This window comes from Dasypus novemcinctus, chromosome 4 (genome assembly GCF_030445035.2).
Source record: "Dasypus novemcinctus isolate mDasNov1 chromosome 4, mDasNov1.1.hap2, whole genome shotgun sequence".
NCBI classification, from domain to species: Eukaryota; Metazoa; Chordata; class Mammalia; order Cingulata; family Dasypodidae; genus Dasypus; species Dasypus novemcinctus.
In genome coordinates, this window is record NC_080676.1 from 7375140 (window position 1) to 7388984 (window position 13845).

At 39.0% G+C, this 13845-nt stretch overlaps 2 protein-coding genes across 47 annotated transcripts in view; one reads left to right on the plus strand and one right to left on the minus strand.

The window, feature by feature from the left end:
* ESYT3 (extended synaptotagmin 3) overlaps nucleotides 1–4076 on the plus strand; it is a 46607-nt gene extending 42531 nt beyond the window's left edge. Inside the window, exons 19-23 of one of the 2 annotated variants that reach the window (XR_011648565.1) lie at nucleotides 241–339; nucleotides 827–958; nucleotides 2572–2677; nucleotides 3485–3779; nucleotides 3867–4076. Coding sequence is in view for 1 of the 2 variants with exons in the window: in XM_058295037.2 (XP_058151020.1) it covers nucleotides 241–339; nucleotides 827–958; nucleotides 2572–2677; nucleotides 3485–3534; nucleotides 3867–3903 (424 nt within the window). In the remaining variant the exon portion in view is untranslated. The remainder of the gene's footprint in view (nucleotides 1–240; nucleotides 340–826; nucleotides 959–2571; nucleotides 2678–3484; nucleotides 3780–3866) is intronic. The other variant, XM_058295037.2, reaches the window with a different exon arrangement.
* Nucleotides 4067–13845, minus strand: part of CEP70 (centrosomal protein 70) — a 98221-nt gene continuing 88442 nt past the window's right edge. For 23 of the 45 annotated variants that reach the window (XM_058295058.2, XM_071214533.1, XM_023587484.3 and 20 more), the window contains one exon: nucleotides 9605–11565. In XM_058295058.2, the coding sequence (XP_058151041.1) occupies nucleotides 11504–11565 (62 nt within the window). In that variant the 3' untranslated portion in view covers nucleotides 9605–11503. Of the gene's footprint in view, nucleotides 7000–9604; nucleotides 11566–13845 lie in introns of those variants that run through there. The other 22 variants (XM_058295047.1, XM_058295049.2, XM_058295045.2 and 19 more) reach the window with 1 other exon arrangement.

Sequence of the window (13845 nt, forward strand, 5' to 3'; positions counted from 1 at the left end):
AGGACTTTTTTTCTTAAAGACTAGAATTTTCTAGTCTGCCCTCAGCCAGGTGGATAATCATACATAAATGAATGTTGGATGGAACAGATTTCCTATTAAAAGGAACCTTACTGAGAATTATTTTATTAACTCACGTAGCTTTATGTTCCTTAAGTAGCACATGCGTCTCTGTCTCAGGGGCTAGGGGGGAGAGGACCAGCACTTGTAATGGAATAGAACTGACAAGCCCTTTCTTTACAGAGGCCGAGATCTGAGGCAGGGGCAGCTAGGCGAGATTCAGCTCACAGTGCGCTATGTGTGTCTGCGGCACTGCCTCAGTGTACTCATCAATGGCTGCAGGTAAACAGATTCTGGGGCCGTCCAAAGGAAGGTTCTTTGGGAACAGCAGGTGACACATTGGGAAGACATGAGATTTGAAGGCCTGTACATTGTGAGTGACAAAAGTCCTCAGATAGGCATTTTGGTGGTCATTCTTCATCGGTACTTTTGGGCTCAAGAGCCAAGGGCTTTGCCCAGACTTGACCACGGCACAATTTTCTGGGGTGGCTTGTCAGTACATTTTTCCAAGTGGGAATCATCAAATGCCCTTGGATAGAAAGTACTGCTTTGCCCAACCTTTACAAGAATGCACGTTTTCAAAACCATGAATCTGATGTGGTGTTCTTGACATTTTACAGACTTTCACTTTTGGTCATGTAGATTACAGTTCATTTTATCCTCAAGTCCATCTAAAGCTGAAGGCTAGTATAGCCTTCTCCCAAATGAGTATTTTCAGAGTCTCAAAACAAGCAGCCTTTTCCCCCTAATGTCTTTGAAACCAAATCAGAAACCTGACGCCCTGCACCAGCAGTGGAGCTGACCCCTACGTCCGTGTCTACTTGTTACCAGAAAGGAGGTGGGTGTGTCGTAAGAAGACCTCAGTGAAGCGGAAGACCCTGGAGCCCCTGTTTGATGAGACGTAAGTGAGGCAGCTGGCCGCCGAGCGGGCCTCACCTGTGCACGTGATTTGCTGGGTGCTTGATTTGCTGGGTGCTTGTTGTGTGCCTGGCAGCCTGCCAGATGCCTGGAGCAGGGAGCTGAAAGGGCTGTGTGGTCTCTGCCTTCGTGAAGCTGCTTTAGGGAGAGAAAAGGACTGCCAAGGCAGGTTATCAAAATAGCTCCCCACTTTTTCTGCCCATAGGGGCTAAAATATTCCTGATGATGGAATGTTCCATATTCTTTCTCTGTAAATGAAGTCTCTTTGGCAATAAAAGGACATGAAATTGGTCAAATAGTTTTCCTTTTAATCTTTTAATTTCAGCTGTTGAAAAAATAAACATTCTTTGAACCTAAGGACCTAAAATTTCCCCCAAAGCTCCGGTCTCTTTGACCCATCTTTCCTCCTACAACAAAACACAGGTGTCAGGTGAAACAGATACCCTCTTGTCCACACATGTCCCTGGGGATAAGAAATGGTAGATTAGATTGTCTCTAATCACATTTCTTGCCTTTGATGGATCAGTGGTGGGAAGTCTTATCCCAAATATTCTTATTCTTGGTTTTACTTTGATCCATGATAATCCTCAAAGTGCAAAAGTCAGAATTTCATCATTCTTCCTCCTGCTTCAGGGTCCCAAGAGAATACATTTCTAAGCAGCCCAGAAAGGTACATCTAATAATTTGGGATCCCTCTTATCCTGGTCCATAACCATTCATTTTAAAACAGTCTTGCTGAATCCCCTTTGGGCCGTGTCTAGAAACTAATGTGTTCCTTTAAGAGCTACACTTTGGGCTCATCAATTACAAGGAAGGCTGTGAGTTGAAGAGAGAATTTGTTCGTTCAACATTTACTGAATTCTTTATGCCAGACACCATCCTATAATCAAAAGCCACACAAGAGACCTTCCCCTCAAGGAAAGCTCTTGACACAATTACAAAAGGATGTTGAAACTGCTATGTGGGAACACAGAAGGAGAGGCTTTGGAATCTGACTTCTGTGACAAACCTAACCCGTTAGTAATTCTCTGTCAAAATTGTAACAGCCAGATATGCCTTTAGGATATTAGTGCAGTGGTGCCTATATTGTCCAGAGGGCAGACTTTGGCCAACTTTGGCCCTAAAAATAAACCTAGAAGTAAGGAGTCGAGAGGCCTCTTGCAAGTACATGACAAAGCTTGTACACAAAGAATTATCTGTTTTATTCCACAAGAGGTGGTGAGTATTTTCCATGCCACTCCAGTAAATCAGCTGCTCAGAAAAAAACAGCTTAGAAAGTGCTTGAGCAGGCACTAATATAGTGAGAAGTGGCAGCCAGGGTAGAGTCAAAGAAAAGTAAGAAGCCACCCCAAGCACAGTAGTCGAGGCACTTCACAGGCGGGCAGTCTCTGAAAACCTCCAGAGTTTGAGAGCACTGGCCAGCAGTGATCTGCAATGAGGCCCTGAGTACCTGCTGTGAACCAGCGCTGTTCTAGAGGCTCTTCTCAATAATCCGTGTCTTCTGTTCAAAAAGTAGGGAGATGAAAGCAACACTTTAGATTTTTAACAAAAATCGTTGAAATATGTCTCAGTTCCTGATTTTTTTGTTTCTTAAAGATTTGAATTTTTTGTTCCCATGGAAGAAGTAAAGAAAAGGTCATTAGACGTTGCAGTGAAAAACAGTCGGCCACTTGGCTCACACAGAAGAAAGGAGCTAGGAAAAGTAAGTACAGGAAGCTCTTGTTCTTGGACCTGAGGTCACTGGACACACCCTGGCAGAGTTCTGGCTGTTAGGAGGTGCGGGGGGATTGGGGAAGGCCCTGGCTTCAAGGAGGGTGTACTCTCAGTGGGAGACTTTGGGATAGTCTTGGAACTAGTTAAAGAATATAAAAGCATAAACTAATGATAAACTATTTTAACAAACTTTGGGAATCTATCCAAACTCCTTCATCCCATGAGTATTTGCATACCTACTATGGTATTAAGTATTGTATTGAAGCTTGGATCTCACTATGTGGAGGTTTTTGTGGTGATGGGATTTAACCTAAAGTAGAATTAGAGTAAATAAAATCCCCTGGGAAATGCCAAAGAGAAGCAAATTTTTAAAAAATGGTATTTGTAAAATGTTTTAGCTTTTTAGTTTAATAAACACCTTGTATTCATTTTTTAAAAGCTACTTCTATGAAGTATGTGGCATTATCCCCATCTTTACAGATAAGGCAACTATAGTGTCCTGCTTAAAATTACTAATCAGTTAATGAGTAATGATGCAAATTGTTCTCTCTATAACATTCATAAACCAATATTGAGAAGGGGGAAAATTATCTCAAAATCCTGTAGTGTAACTCAAGCAGCAACTCTCCATTTTATCAAGAGTACTTTCCTCTGTAGGGGCTCCATATTCAAAACCAAATCAAATGAGCCATTGCTCAAAACTCAAGGAGATCCTTTATGATAGATTTAGTTTATCTCACTGTATCCCATTTAATGCAGATGTTTGGAGGGGAACTGATTATTTGTGGTTGTTTAGGTACTGATTGACTTATCAAAAGAAGATCTGATTAAGGGCTTTTCACAATGGTAAGTGTGCCCTTTCATTTTATCACTGGTGATTCAAGACGCCTCAGAGTTGCCCATATCTCTTCTAAGTTCTTCCCTTTTCAGTACTATTTCAGTTCCTTTGGAGGTCAAGGAGGGAGATCTACTTAAGACCCTAAAGCCAGTAGATCTCACTTTCCTAAAGGAGCCCTGTAAGCACTAGCCTTAACCTAGCTGGCCACCTGACAGAGAGATGGGTTCCGTTGGCCCTACAGAGGCCCAGGCAGGTAGGATGAAGCAGGTAGTCTAGTTCTGTTGCTGCGAAAACACGCTTTCTCAGTACTAATACAGGAATAAACCCACTTGTCTTACAGGTATGAGCTGACTCCAGATGGACAGCCTAGAAACTGAGCACCACATATCACCTTTACTTCTTTATAGTAAAATGTAAATAAATGTATATTTTGTAATTTAAATCAGAAAATATATACATATGTTTGTGTGTGAAATTTAACTCTTTTTTTAAGTGACTGGATAGTATTAGGAAAAAGCAGACATAAATAAAGGCAAGAACTACTTTCTCAGTTGGATTTTATTGTTTAAATCCAGAAAGAAATTGGGTATTTGTGCCAAGTAAATCAGTATTAGAACCTCAGTGGTTAGTGTTTCACTTTTTATAGATGTAGCCCATTTGATTCAGAACTAACCTGTACGTAGCAGAAGTGTGCTGCTGCTGCTGCTGCTGCTGGGGGTTGGTGGAGCAGCTCTCAGTACTCCTGGACAGTGACTAACCGAGGGAGGAGGCATCTTTTATCCAAGTAAAAAGTGACCACCCCAAAACTGCCAAGAGCTGGTGCTTCTAAGCCTGATGGTAACAGTGCTATAGTGATACACTTAAATACCTTGAGATAAATATTCTAGTGTGGGATTGTCAGGGACCAATGCGTCCACACCACCCCCCTGATATGGCAATATTTGCATTGGGAGATGCAAGTCAAGTTCCAAACCCAGGTCTACATCTGAGCTGCCATAACAGGACACTGGCGACTACGGAGGAGTGTCACCGCCAGAAGGAAAGGACAGCTTCCTATAGCTCAGAAATTCTGGACCCCTTTTCTACTAGATGGCTGGTTCACTTAAATCACATTTTAAAAGCAAAATATGTCAATTATATTCTTAAGTAAGTGCATCTTTTGCATTTCAGACTTTATAAAGCAAATGCACTGCTTGTCCCCTCTGATTTTCCTAGAGCTGCTGGAGAGGTCACATTTCTCTTACCCACTCAGGTATCACCCCTAGCCACCAGTTTCTTGACCCACCAACTGCCGTCATTGCTGGTTTTCTTATTTAACTTCATTAGCAATCAGGGAAATAAACATTGAAACTACAATAATAGCTCTCTGTACACTATACTGGCAAAAAAAAAAAAAGTCTGACCAAGAATTGGTCAGGATGTAGAAAAGTGGGAACTCTACTACAATGTTGGTGGGAGTATAAATTGATACAATCATTTTTGGAAAATAGTTTGGCATTTTTTCAAGCTACAACATTTTCAAAGTTACCACATTGTACAACTCCAGAGGTTCCATTCACAATGTCATCTACAGAACTGGTACTGCCTCAAATTGTACATTTCACAGTCTGCGCGGCTATATAGGGCATTGTTTGCCCCTACAAACCAGCAAATTTATTTCCAGATATATACTCTGGAAAATTTGTGTACAAGTATATAAGGATGCATGTACAAGAATGTTCACATTAGCACTGTTCGTAATAGCCAAGAACTGGAAACAACCCAAACATCAATCTTCAATTTCAGTAGAACATTCATAAATGGAATACTATATAGCAGTGGAAATGAATGACCTACACACAACCACATGGATGAATAGTACAAACATAATATTGACTATAAGAAGGAATATTGAAAATACAGTTATCAAGAAAGTGAACAGACAACCCTACAGAATGGGAAAAATTATTTGGAAACCATATATCTGATAAGAGTTTAATACCCAGAACATATAAAGAACTCCTACAACTCAACAACGAAAAGACAAAAATTTTTTTTAAATGTGCAAAGGACTTAAATAGCTATTTCTCTAAAGAAAATATACTCCTGGTCAATAGGCACATGAAAAGATGCTCAACATCATTTGTTATTAGGGAAATGCAGAAATCATAATGAGATACCATTTCCCACTAGATACCCACTAGAATGGTTACTGTTACACACACACACACAAAAGTGTGACAAGGATATAGAGAAATAGGGACACCTATATAACATCGGTAGGAATGTAAAACGGTGCAGCCTCTGTGGAAAACAGTGTGGCAGGTGAGAGTTTGACATAGAATCACCATATGACCCAGCAATTCCACTTCCAGGTATATACCCAAAAGAACTGAAAGCGGAGGCTTGAAAAGATAATTGCACATTAATCCATTCAGCAGCATCCCAAGAGGAACCCAGAAGCCCATCAATAGAGGAAAGGATGAACAAAATATGATATTTATATACAAGGGAATATTATTTGGCTGTAAAAAGGAATGAAGTGATGATGCATACTACAACATGGATGAACAAGACAGTATATTGTGTGAAATAAGTTGAACACAAAAGCACAAATATTGTATAATCTCACATGAAATAATTAGAATATGCAAATAGATAGTTATAAATCGGAATATTGGTTACTGGAAGTAGGGGTAGAAAATGGGGAGTTAATGGTTATTGGGTACAGTTTCTATTTGGGGGGATGGAAAGTTTTGGTAATAAATGGTGGTGACAGTAGCACAACATTGTGAATGTAATTAACACCAATGAATTGTATATTTCACAATGGTCAAAATGGGAAATTTTATGTTGTATATGTTATTACCAGAATAAAAATTAAGGAAAAAAATAGAACTGTACAACACAAAGAATGAACTCCAATGTAAACTATGGATTATAGTTACTAATACAATGATATTGGTTCAGTTGTAACAAAGGTACCATACCAATGCAAAATGTTAATAGGAAAACTGTGCGTATGTGAAGGGGCAGGAATAATATTAGGACTCTTTACTTTCCACATGATTTGTTTGTAAACCTACAACTACTTTAATAAGCAAAAATTTTAAAACATATACCATGATTCAATTTTTATAAAATTCAAAAACAGGCAAAACTGGGGAGCAAGTGTAGCTCAGTGGTTCAGTACCTGCTTCCCATGTACAAGGTCCCAGGTGCAATCCCTAGTACCTCCTAAAAGAACAACAGCAATAACAACAACAAAAACAGGCATTACTAAACTATAGGGAAGTGGATGTGGCTCAAGCGATTGGGCTCCTGTCTACCATATGGGAGGTCCAGAGTTCGATTCCTGGGGCCTCCTGGTGAGGCAAGCTGGCCTGTGCGGTGAGCTGGCCTGGGTAGAGAACTGGCCCACATGGAGTGGAGTGCTGTCCTGTGCAGTGAGCTGTCCCGAGTGGAGTACTGGCCCACGTGGCCTGAGCAGAGAGCTGGTGCAGCAAGACGACACAACAAAAAGAGACACAGAGGAGAGACAATGAGAGATGCAGCAGATCAGGGAGCTGAGGTGGCGCAAGAGATTGAGCACCTCTCTCCCACTCCAGAAGGTCCCAGGATCAGTTCCCAGTGCCACCTAAAGAGAAGACAAGCAGACACAGAAGAATGCACAGCAAATGGACACAGCAGACAATGGCGGGGGGGGGGGGGGGGAATAAACACATAAACCTTAAAAAAAAAAAAGAGACATTTATCTTTCATTGAAAAAAAAAATTAGGAGTGGACGTCACCATCCCAGGGTCCACAGGATGGAGGCATAGAGTATGGATTAGAGTGCACTTACTGATACTCTACTATAGAACTATTGTGACTAGTAATGGAAGAAATTGTAGCATTGATGTGGAGAAAGTAGCCATGTTAGTTGCTGAGGGCAGGGAGAGGCAAGAAGAGATGTGATGTGGGGGCATTTTTGGGACTTGGAGTTGTCCTGAATGATACTGCAGGGACAGATGCTGGACATTATATATCCTGCCATAACCCACTGAATGGACTGGGGGAGAGTGTAAACTACAATGTAAACTATTATCCATGTGGTGCAGCAGTGCTCCAAAACGTACTCAGCAAATGCAGTGAATGTGCCACAATGATGAAAGAGGTTGTTGATATGGGAGGAGTGGGGTGTTGGGGTGTGGGGGGTATAAGGGAACCTCATATTTTTTAATGTAACATTTTTTGTGATCTATGTATCTTCAAAAAAATACAATTAAAAAAATGATGGGGTTGGGGGGTGGGGATTGGAGTACATGGGAACCTCTTATGTTTTTTAATGTAACGTTTTGTGTGATCTATTAACTTTAAAAAATAATTAAAAAATAAGGTAAAATACAAAAGTAAAAATTAAATGATATTGATTAGGTACCCATATAAACGTGGCAAAACTATTTTTATAAAAACAAGGAAGTGGTTAATATAAAAATTATGATAATGGTTGCCTCCAGGGGAAACACGTGGTGGGTCGAGGAGGCCTTGTGGAGTGCTGGCAATACAGTATTTCTTGGTTGTTACTTGGGGGTTCGCTTTATGTTCTACGCTTATGATTTATACTGTTTGTGTTATAATTTACAATAAAAAATTTAGTGAAATAAATGAAAAAAGGAAGTGAAACACCCAGCAATTATTAATTAAAAGGCAAAATACACTCAAGGTGTTTAGCACTAGTAGCAAGAAAGAGGGATATTCATTAGGTAGGTATAGAAATTGAATTTACATATACTTATAAAATAGGTCTTAAATATATAAAATAAAATTTGACAGAATTATAAATCCATAATCATGGTGGCAGATTTCACTATCTTCCAAAAACTAACAAATTCAAGTAGACAAAAAACTGATAGAAATATAACAGATTTAAACAACACATATAACAAAGAGATTAGACTTTTTAAGAGCATATTTGGAACATTGTATAAAAATTTATCATATATGAATTCACAAAGAAAGTCTCAACAAATTCCAAAAAATCAATACCAAAAGACCATGTTCTCTGACTGCAATAAAATTATAAACAAATGATAAAAAAGATAACCTAAGAAAACCTACAGGGAAGCGGATTTGGCCTAATGGATAGGGCATCCATCTACCACATGGGAGGTACAGGTTCAAACCCCGGGCCTCCTGACCGTGTGGAGCTGGCCCACGTGCAGTGCTGATGCTTGCAAGGAGTGCCGTGCCACGCAGGGGTGTCCCCCGTAGGGGAGCCCCACATGCAAGAGTGTGTCCCTTAAGGAGAGCCACCCAGCGCAAAAAAAGTGCAGCCTGCCCAGGAATGGCGCCGCACACATGGAGAGCTGATGCAGCAAGATGACGCAACCAAAAAAATGAGACACAGATTCCTGGTGCCACTGACAAGAGTACAAGTGGTCACAGAAGAACACACAGTGAATGGACACAGAGAGCAGACAACTCGGGGGAGGGGAAGAGGAGAGAAATAAATTAAAAAAAGAAGAAAACCTACATACTTCTAAACTTTCGCTTCTGACCAAGATGGAGTAACAAATCTTATATACCCCTTTTTTTTTTAAGATTTAGTTTTTTGTTGATTTCTCTCCCCTCCCCCGCAGCTGTCTGTCTGCGCTCTGTGTCCATTCGCTGTGTGTTCTTCTGTGACCGCTTCGATCCTTACCAGCGGCACAGAGAATCTGTGTTTCTTTTTGTTGCGTCATTTTGTTGTGTCAGCTCTCCGTGTGTGCGGCGCCATTCCTGGGCAGGCTGCACTTTCTTTCACGCTGGGCGGCTCTCCTTACGGGGCGCACTCCTTGCACGTGGGGCTCCCCTATGCGGGGGACACCCCTGCGTGGCACGACACTCCTTGTGCGCATTAGCACTGCGCATGGGCCAGCTCCACACAGGTCAAGGAGGCCCAGGGTTTGAACCTTGGACCTCCCATGTGGTAGACGGACGCCCTAACCACTGGGCCAAGTCCGCTTCCCTCTTATATACCCTTTTGTGGGAAACAACTAAAACCAAACCAAAAACAAACATGTGAAACAACATTTTTTTCAAGACACTGGATAATAAGTATATTTCCAAACAAAGACATTTACGTGAATGTTCACAGCAGTTTTATTTGTAATAGTAAAAAACTGGAAATACCCCACATGTCCATAAAGAGGTGAATGGATAAACAAATCATGGTATAATCACACATGGAACACGACACAGCAATAAAAATGAATGAACTGTTAATACATGCAAAAACATGCAAAATCTTGAATTATACTGATTGAAAGATACCAGACCAAAAAAAGAAGGATATATTGTTTGATTCCATTTCTATAAAATTCTATAAAATGCAGACTAATCTATAGTGATGGAAAGCAAATCAGTTGCCTAGGGATGGGAAGGGTGGGACGGGATTACCAAGGGCAAAGAGAAAACTTTTGGAATGATGGGTATCTTTATTATTTTCATTGTGGTGATGGTTTCACGGGTGTATACATATATCAGAACTTATCAAATTGTATGCTTTAAATATGTACAGTTTATTATATGAAAATTCTATCTCAAAATTGTAAAAAATAATCAAGAGCTAAACACAAGTTATAGTGCTTATTTATATTTTAAATAATTAAATTGGATAAAGCGAATCTGATCATGGATGGCCCTAAATCCCTTCCTACTAGTGTCACTGTGCCTCTCAGTAGCTTTTGGGGCACTCTAAAAAACCCTTAGGGCTCCAAGGACTACCTGTGTTTTTAAATTAGAAGCTATCAATAGGCTTTTAAGAGAGCCACAAATTAGGTTTAAAATGTTTAATTACATTTCTTCCTTTCAAATGTTGTTAGACTTCCAAATTGTTTCATAGTAGTTTCTTGGAATAACCTAATCAATTCAGAGTATTTACATTTTTGAATACCCAAATACTTTTTCTAGCCAACCTTCAAAGACACAGTTCTTCCACAAATTGCAGGCTAATAAAACAAAACAAGAATTTTAAATATGGAAGGAATCTCTGTCATTGTCTGGCCTAATCCCTAACCCTAAAGTTGTAAGACCAAAGATCTGGATGATTGTCCACTGGTATCTACTCTCTCCATTCTATGCCGCTTCCAGGAAATGCTTTATAATATTGTTGCATTCCAAACAACAAGAATCTGAGAAGTCTTCTTAGGCTTCCTACTTATAAAAGGTGGGAGAAGACCAAAGTGGTCTGTACTACAGATGTGAGACCTCTCAAGAAAATCGGACTACTGATAATAGAGAATATTATCAGGCATCAAGAAAAGTACTCTTATGTAAAAACGCAGTAGTTGTCCAAGGAAGGCTCAGCCTAAGAAGAGAATCTGACTCATTTTTGTGAATAATAAAAATAAGTCATTGAGGACACTTATGTTTGGAAATTCTTTACGAAAATTTTATTTAAATTCTTATGTCTTTTTAAAAGTGCATTACAATCAAGACTGCAAAAAGATCCTTTTAAAAATGAAGGACTTCTATGTACTCATCTGTTTTACTGCATAATTCAGTTCCTATACTAACAAAATGTTAACACAGCTTTCCTTCTTTTTCTTCCTCCTGCTTTGACAGGGAAACTAACTTAAGAAGTATCTTAATAGAGTGTGCCATTTAGGCCTTGCCAGGAAAGCAAAGCTTCCTACTGGTGGGACTTGAGAGCCACTGGCAGTCTTACCATATATTTCCCTGAATTTCTCTTTTATTCACATGCCCTACTTTATTTAAAACAACCTTAAATTTTAGGCATTCAACAATTGCTTAAGAAACGATTAAGGGATCTAAAGTTCAATTAAATTGCAACTGTTTTCTCTATACGAGTATCAAAAGTTAATAAAAATAAAATGGATGGAGAAGTACCCAATGCTAAGAAAGGGACGAATACTGCAAGTAAAAACATTGAATAACCCTTGTTTCAAGATCATACAAAAATATTTAGAATGTCTAGGAACTCAATTTACACAGTAAAAATGATTGGATTTGTTTTCAGTATGAAAGTATTTTTAATTTCTTTACTGCAGGTACAATGGCATCCAAGTCATCAATTTCTGTAATAGAAAAAAACAAGAGTAACAAAGCAGAGTACTTTGGAAAAAGTATCCAGATCAACCTAGTGATAGGCTCATGTGAAATGAGAACTTCTATGCAATGTTTTAAACACAAAGGCAACAATATTGGTGCTTTTGTGCATTTGAAGTTTTTCTCCAGTAGTGTCACATGATAGTTTCTCTGACTCAGAGACAGATGCATCAAGGGCGTGTTTGAAAAACTATCACAATCCTACAAGCAGCCTACTCTAGTACTAACCTCATTAGCAGTGCGCTCTCGTGAGCAGATCCAGCTGTCCACATTTATTGTTGTTATGTAAATGCCTCTTTAAATCTGTATAATTACATGAGTGCGTCTAGATGGAGAAATCCCAAGTAGTGGCTGCCTCTTTCCCAAGGCCTCATCTGAGGACTGGAGATTTTTTTCTCAGAGAACACAGTCCTATTCTCCTTAACTATCTTGGAAAGGTTTCTTATTAATAGGGTCACTCTGAGGTCTACCTTTCAGGATGAAACTTAACAATAGGTATGAGGCTCTTCAGAATATAAACCTTGAATGCACGTTAGTCTGGTACTGATTAACAGATAAACCATCTCCGGTTCTTGTCTGTGAGGTTCTTTCTAAATTTGGTTTCTCTTCCTACAACTATCTTCTTCCCACTAGCTTAAGTTGGAGCTCCTGGCCACTGAAGCAGCAAGCCTTTCTCTCACTGTCTGGACCCCAGCCCTTCATAAAGTAAACCCTGGCAGATTCTCTAGATACCCACCACTTTTTTCTAGCTCATTCGGCTAGACCATGAACCGCGTTTCCTGGGATTATCTCTCTCTCCCTGCTTAGCTGAATTCTGGTTCTTTTAACCTCAACACATGAACCACTATCCCACTTCTCTTTTAGTTCTTCAAGGTCCTGACTTCAGTCAGAATACTTGTCTAGATTTACTTACAAAGGATCAAGATACAGGAAAGAAAACAAAGTAAGCACACCTAGAACAGACGACTTGGTTCACAAGTTATGTCGTGGTATGGTATAACATCACGTTATTCCCTGAACCCCATGCCTGTTTCTGAAATCACACCTATATTTTCACTAAATAAGAAATCCCAGATACTGAAAAGATTGTCTTTCACTTTTAGATTAAAAAAAAACAACAAAAACCTTCTTCTCATATAAGTCGTGTTGACTGGCTAAGAAAATTCCCATATTAGTCAAAGTCATTCTATGTGAGGTTCATTTATAAGGTAGATTTCTAAATAAGAAATCTTTTCAGTCTCTGGCATTCAATATACTGCTCTGTAGTACTAGATGCTTAATAAAATCATGTTGGCCAAAATAGATTTAACTCTCCCAGTGCTAAATATATAACATAACTTCAGAATTTTAACTCTGATCAAAATACAGGAGAAACTTGGCTTTTTGGAGCAAACAATCCTATCCGAACCATGCTGAGTGTTATAATCTATCTGAGAGGAAGTTTCTACAGAAGGATTCTGAAGTAGGTGTAACCAGCATACCTATTTAAATTTTATTAATATTCCAAATATTTAGTAATGAGGAGAACTGTGCTGTTTAAATTAATGGCCACTCCAAGGAAAGTAGAATCATGTGAAACTAGGCTCTTCTAAACACAATTTCATGCCTTTGCTTAAGTTCGACTTTCAAATTACATTTTCACTTGCTATGATCTTTTCAAACATATAACCATGGCCTGGACTGGACACAAAACTTCTTTTATGTTCACTAGGCCATATACTCCAATCAAATTTTTCATTTATTTCTCTTCTTAACAAGTTTTAATTTTCTCATTCCTTATTTGCCTATCCAGTCTCATTCATTTGCTCTTCTAAGTTAATTTCCTATGTCAAGGAGCCATTCTTTAAGAAGAAAAATCTTTCAAATAATTAAAGAGAAAAACAATAATTCATTAGTGAAAAATCACTTTAAACTATAAAAATTGTTCTTATAGTAAAAAAACTCAATGAAGGCCCTCAGCCTGACCACAAGTATAAATGTAATACTTCATTCTCTTCCTTTCTACAGATGTTTACTACGTTACATTAGTTCATATCACCTGATAAGTAAATTTTAATTGTATATTTTAAAAACACAATATATAGGCACTACCCTAAAACACAGACACACACACATCTTCCAAGATCATAAATTCTTCCAGGAATCCTATTTAGACAATGACAGAGTCAAGGTTAAACTGGGCCTGTCTAGAGTAATGCCATTTTTCATGATAAGGTCCCCAAACAAAGTTAGCTCCTAATTCCTCAAAT